The 6742-nt window shown below is 52.6% G+C and overlaps 1 protein-coding gene across 1 annotated transcript; it reads left to right on the top strand.

Annotated features, from left to right (window-relative positions):
- The first annotated feature begins 3654 nt into the window (after positions 1-3654).
- Positions 3655-6688, top strand: BCR38DRAFT_189656 (transcriptional activator xlnR). The gene is made up of 3 exons (XM_040853994.1): positions 3655-4108; positions 4161-6421; positions 6475-6688. The coding sequence occupies exons 1-3, from the start codon at positions 3757-3759 to the stop codon at positions 6616-6618; spliced, it is 2757 nt and encodes a 918-aa protein (XP_040716181.1). The 5' UTR covers positions 3655-3756; the 3' UTR covers positions 6619-6688.
- Positions 6689-6742: the final 54 nt, after the last annotated feature.

Genomic DNA, 6742 nt, shown 5'->3' with positions numbered 1-6742 from the left:
GAGCCACGCGAAAACAATGTTGGTGGCGCGCCAAACTCGATCCCATCTCCCACGGCCTTTGCATTGCGCGAACAAATGAAAGATGTGACTTGAAATAATGGCCCCAAAGATCCCAGTTGGTATTCGCTTGCTGGGCTTCCCAGCGGAATGCTTCGTCGCACTACAAGTTTGAATCACTGCTAAGCTCTGTGAGCGTGTAGGCTTCCGCCGGTATGAGCGTAGTGGTCTAAGAGAATCGCATGGCGTTGTGCTTTTGAGGTCTAGTCTGGCTTAGTAGAAACGCGATTCTAAATCGTGATAATTTGCAACGTCCCGGTAGTCTGTAGTCTGTCTACCCCAGAATCCAATATCACCATGTGGTATCGATAGGTCCAAGTTGCTCAGAACGCCGCGGTGGAACGACACATCCATGTGTGACCCACTATACTTCGTTGTGACATAGAAAATCTCGGGAAGTTCCGAGCTGAATCTTGAGGGGGATGTGACCTGATTCTCTATACTATGAATGGTAAATTCTGGAGCCAAGCAGAGATGACCGTGAAAATGGCCCGGAGTTGCGCAGTTAAGATGTGTATATAATACCCTAGGTTTGTCACTCGAGTTGGAGTTGGCTTCTGAGGGTGGGGTGCATCGGTCGGTACTTGGTTGTCAATGCCAAATTGCAACTCAACAATATAAGAGAGGCACGCTTTATCCGAAGTAACAAATACGACTGATGGAATTGCACAAACGTGGCCAGGCCCAAGTGGTAACCAAAGGAGGACACCGTGGTGCAATAGGGTGCGGAAGAGTTCCCTCGTTTCCAAAAAGTGACAACTGGGAACTGGTAGATGCTGGTAGATGGACGGAGAGCAAGACCAATTTCATGCGCCCGGTGGAGTATCGAATATGTTTGTTCTTTCGTCTCTCGACTTAATTTCTTTCCTCTTTGTTGCTTGGTTGGTTCGTTTCTATTTCGGCCGTTAACGCAATTTAATTAAGGCTGCTGCTGCCATGCTGCAGGCTGTGGCCGCCCTACTTTGCGCGTGGTAACACAGCGTTCTCAAGCTGCAGAAATGCTGTCCAACTCAACTGAAGCACAGCTGCCGGAGTCTTGCTGTCAGTAGCAGCGTTCCGTCATGCCGTCAGCACCACCCACATCAAGAGGTGCTGCAAGATCCAACCCGGAGCCTCGCGTAATACCATGGACGAAGTAGGGGGCCAACGATCTAGCCTGAGTTGTCGCGATATGCAATGACACGATGGTTTCCATTGCATTGGGTTTGACGCCCTCAAACAATACTTGGCCATCCAAGCTGTCTGTCTTGCCTCGATTGAGAAGTTGTAATTCGCGGTAGCGTTTACTTGGATACGACGTTGCGTATTGGCGAGGATCAATTGGGACCGTCTTCACCGGACCGTCTTGTTTCAACTTTGAATAGCAAAAGGGCAGGAAACATCTTGCAAAAGCGTCACAGACTTTGGTTAATCGAAGAGAGATAACACAGATGTACTTGCTTTGGAAGTAGGTTCCCGTTGGATAGCGTGGGAAAACTTCCTGTCAGAAACTTTGGCCACTGTGGTTGATTATGACGCTGAAACAAGCAAGTGGAATGACCAGCGTGCAGCGTAACTTCCCCGCCTTTCCGACTCGAACACGTTTTCCCCCCCCTGCTTTCCCCTCTGACCAGCCCTCACGCTGCGGAATTCGCAAATTTAACATGAACATTCTAGCAAAAGACAAGCCTCCTTACATCCCCGTACCCAACGGCAGGACTCTGCGCCCTGCAGCTCATCTTTTTATGGCATATTCATGCTTGCTCGGACCGTTAACCTGGTATGAGTTTAATCTACCAGTGCACCAGTACCCATGGGGTTCAATTGATGGCAGTGCTCATCACGCCCTCTCGCCTGTCTGCACTAATCCCCATCGATGATAGGGTTCATAAGTAATGGGACTCAAAGAGAACTATTCGACGCCGCCCGAGGGCTCTTCTCTGCAACATGCGATGAAGAAGTAGCTAATAAACTCGGGGGGCTGTCAAAGCTCCGTCCGTCTCCTCCGCTGGGGAACGCATAGGCGACGCTATAGTCACGGCACTTATCATTTTATTTTCTTCTGGGATTTTGTTCTGCCATGGCAAATTACAACGGCGTGTTCAGGTGCGTAGTCTTAACAAGAATTCTCGTGGCGGCGGGAAACGATGTGTCGCAGGCATTGCCTACAGGGGCCTGTGCCACTGCTATGGCTCGGCGACACTCAGACCGAACATGCAGAATCGGCCTGTCTTCCAGAAGATCAAGGGTAGACCGACATGCTGCCATGAATTGCTGGGGCCGGCGCAGTCCATTGACAGATGGGCATTGATTGTTGGCGCTTTACATCCACGACCCGCCTCGGGCAACCCAGCACCATCTTCTTCGAATGATGAGCCGTGTGTAAGTAAATATGCGACATGGATCGGAACTGCTCTGAAGGCACCGTTGAGCGGGTGTTGCAAGTCGCAAAGTGACGACATCGTCTTATATCATGTGGAACTATTGTCGAGAGCAACTCGGCTGGAATACCTTTGGACCACCCCGTCCTTGGTGTTTTCATAATATCTGATGTAAGATTGTGAGAACTCGTGGGTGGAAGGGCAGCAGCTCCACACAATGCCTTGTGCCAATCCGAATTCTCCAGAACTCCACTGGCAACCCAAGACAGGCTCCCCCAATGTGCAGCTCACCCATCATTCATCCCTGCGCCCTCGCAACCCCTCGGGCTTTTGACCCCATGGGCCCATGCCACTCTTGAGGAGACAGACAATGTGGGCCATATATCAGTTAAGCCCGAGTTGACTCCCCCAGACAACTACCAGAAACTTCACGCATCATATCCCCACTCGTCACTATCCTGTTTTCCCCGTTCGCCGTTCTATATTGTGTCTTCAATATACTAGCTTGACTCGATATTGCCCTCGTGAGGAGGGTTCTCTCCCCTTATCCAATTGGATATGGCCTAGCCAACAGAAGTTTAACAGGAACATCCTCTTGTACATGCATGCCAAGCCCGCAGACATTGTCTGCCTGCGCCGTGCAGGGACTCAGGAGGGAGTCTTTAGACTACCAGACATTATTTTGACCCGATCGGGACGGTTCTCTACTTCCTTTGGTCCTTGAGCTCACCTTGCTTCCGGACGGGCCACTCTCCATCCCCTGCTATAAGTTCAGAATTATAGCTTCCAGCCTGGGGAAGTCAGTGGCAAGTCTGGTTCACTCAAGGTTGCTTCGAGGAGCGTGGCAGGTCCCCTGGTACGTTCGTCTGCAATCTTCCCCATCCCTGTACCCTTCCCGTCCCCCAGTCACAAGTCTTACACCCATTCATGACCCCGCCACCCTTCTGCTTCCTCTGCCCAGAGCTGTGCCGTCCTTTCACAAAGGCGTTGATCAGTCTGCACTCTTTTGACGTCTATCATGCCTTCTCAGCCCAGCATAATGCTCATTCCCTTGTTTTGCGCAGGAAAGGCTTCCGGCCCATCCAAGTACCGTTGTACAAAGTAGCTGCCCCCGACTGTGAAGACCAGATATAGCTACACCTCCGGCAACCATATAGCTTTGAGCTACCTCGCCATCGGTTGACTTTTCGAACATATCTTACCGTCAATACGTAATCATACTTCAACCAACTGGTCTCGCTCGTTCGAATTTACGCATCAGTCATGATCATTGAGATCCAGGAAATCTCATGAATTCATAGCTCAATATCCATATCACTTACACGACAGCCCGTGTGTCATGATGCTGTCCAACCCACTGCAACGATTTTCACCGTACCATTCAATCCCCTCCACCACTCTTCTCTCCAACTCGCATGTTCCCGCGAGCCACCTTCACGGGGGAGGACTCGACTCTTTTGGTCATGCTTCCCAGTATGGTCTTCAACACTTGCAGCAACATGTCGGTATGCACGCGCCCCATCTCGCTCGTGCTCCTCCACCGAAGCACCGGCATCATCCATACGGAGGACCAACGACACGGGCAACAGGATCGGCAGGCCCAATACGGAGGAGAATTAGCAGAGCTTGCGATCAATGCAACCAATTACGAACCAAGTGCGATGGACAGCACCCTTGCGCACACTGTATAGGTATATATATCTAGGCATCAGGCGAGCCATCTCTTGTACTAAACATGTGCAGAATTCGGACTCGGTTGCGAGTACATTCGCGAGAGGAAGAAGCGAGGGAAGGCATCGCGGAAGGATCTTGCCCAGCAAGCAGCAGCACAAGCTGCAGCGGCAGCCCAGAGCGGTCAACAGTCGCCAAGTCACAGTGGTGATAACAGCTCCACTGGGGATCACAGAACCGAGACCTCCTCCTCAGTCAGGCAAGAACAGCAGTCGAACGCCAGCGAGAAAGCCCTCAACGACCTTAGTGAAGATGCTATGCAACGCAGCCAAAGGACAAGCAGCCTCGACAGCCTGGCCGAGTTGAGCTCACATCAATCCCATTTGCCCATGGACAGAGACCACCTTGACAGCCCGACCTCGTTGGACCTGAATGCCTACGCGAGTCTTCAGAACCCATATGATCGGCAAGGCATTAGCGCACACATGATGACGGGCGCTGCCCACAATCCGTACGGAGCGGGCCAAACCAATATGTCTAACTATCCCGAAATACCTTATCCGCTACAGACCCGGAGCGCCGCGACCTACCCAGCAAATGCGGCGGCATTTCGAATTGGAACCAGCCCTCTGGATGCCTATGCTATGGCCGGAGAACCCACATCGCCAGACTGGATGTCCATGTCGTCACACATACCGCAGAACAACTACCATCAACAGCTACGATACCCAGTCCTGGATCCTTTGATGCCACATCTGGGAAACATCATCCCTGCCTACTTGGCGTGCGATCTAATCGACCTGTACTTTGCGAGCTCCTCGTCGGCTCATGCCCACCCAATGTCGCCCTATGTTCTGGGTTTCGTATTTCGAAAGCGGTCTTTCTTGCACCCCAGCAAGCCAAGACAATGCCAACCCGCCTTGCTAGCGAGCATCCTGTGGGTGGCAGCACAAACGAGCGATGCCCCCTTCCTCGCCAGCATTCCGTCGGCGAGGGGCAAGATCTGTCAAAAGTTGCTGGAGCTTACCGTCACCCTGCTCAAGCCGCTGATCCATACTCAATCGGGAGAAGCTTCACCTATTTCTAGTCCTGTTATCGATGGCGTGGCCTTGGGCGGTCTCGGCGTTGCGTTACCCGGATCTACGAGCCTGGAGAACTTGACAGGAGAGTCTGGTGCATTCGGTGCCGCGGGAACCCTCGACGACGTAATAACGTACATCCACCTGGCTACTGTGGTTTCCGCGAGCGAGTACAAGGGGGCTAGCCTTAGGTGGTGGAATGCGGCGTGGTCGCTCGCTCGAGAACTGAAGCTGGGTCGCGAATTGCCCAAGAGTACGTCCGCTCCGGGACAAAGGAATGAAGAGGGCAATGGGATTGACGGTGACGGTGAAACCGAAGATTCGGATTCGGGCGTCGCCACAGAAGAAGAACGCGAAGAGCGAAGGCGCATCTGGTGGCTCACCTACATTGTCGACCGACACCTAGCGTTGTGCTACAACCGCCCGCTTTTCCTCCTCGATATTGAATGCGAAGGGCTCTTGCAGCCCATGGACGACACCGAATGGCAAAACGGAAACTTTCGCCCCGGCACCACTGACCCAGCCCTCTCGGGGGTTAGAGTACGAGGGCCTCACTTTGAATGTTCCGGCCACAGCATCTTTGGGTACTTTCTCCCCCTAATGACTATTCTAGGCGAGATAGTCGATCTTCACCACGCCCGTAATCATCCGCGATTTGGCGTGGGCTTCCGTTCCGGACGCGAATGGGATGATCAGACCGCAGAAATCACCCGCCATTTGGAGGCATACGAGCGGAGCCTGAAAATGTTCGAGCAACAGCACTTCCACGTCGAAGATAAGAACAATCAGTCAGGAAGCTTGGAGATGCCAGGGGACTTGGACCACATCAACTCGCCGTCTGTGCGCTCGGTCCATACGAGCTCCTCGCGGATGACGGAATCCGATATCCAGACTCGAATCGTTGTGGCATACGGGACGCACGTCATGCACGTACTGCACATTCTTCTCACTGGAAAATGGGACCCGATCAACCTCCTGGATGACAACGACCTCTGGATTTCATCACAGGGCTTCATTACGGCGACTGGACATGCCGTGTCTGCTGCCGAGGCAATCAACAACATACTTGAGTACGACCCCGGTTTGGAATTCATGCCCTTCTTCTTCGGCATATATCTTCTCCAGGGCTCGTTCTTGCTTCTGCTCATTGCCGACAAGCTGCAGCTCGAGGCATCGGCTAGTGTGGTTAGAGCTTGCGAGACCATTATTCGTGCTCACGAGGCATGTGTGGTCACGCTAAACACGGAGTACCAGGTAAGCCCGACAATATCTACTATTGTCTGGACAAGTCGCTAATGAATGAATAGCGCAACTTTAGCAAGGTCATGCGGAGTGCACTGGCTCAAGTCCGGGGTCGCGTACCCGAAGACCTTGGGGAACAACACCAGCGGCGTCGGGAACTTTTGTCGTTGTACCGCTGGACTGGGGATGGGACAGGACTGGCACTATAAGCTCTCTCAACGTTCAACACGGGGATAATTGGTCGTTACAACAGCCGTGGCTCGGTAAGCCTGACTGACGTTGAAGGCGATTTGCCATGTATAGGGCTATGGGTTCTTGTTTTGCGCTCGGGTG

Source organism: Pseudomassariella vexata (genome assembly GCF_002105095.1).
Source record: "Pseudomassariella vexata strain CBS 129021 chromosome Unknown BCR38scaffold_6, whole genome shotgun sequence".
Taxonomy (NCBI): domain Eukaryota; kingdom Fungi; phylum Ascomycota; class Sordariomycetes; order Amphisphaeriales; family Pseudomassariaceae; genus Pseudomassariella; species Pseudomassariella vexata.
The sequence above is the reverse complement of the archived record's forward strand: the minus strand, read 5'-3'. Positions and strand labels throughout refer to the sequence as shown.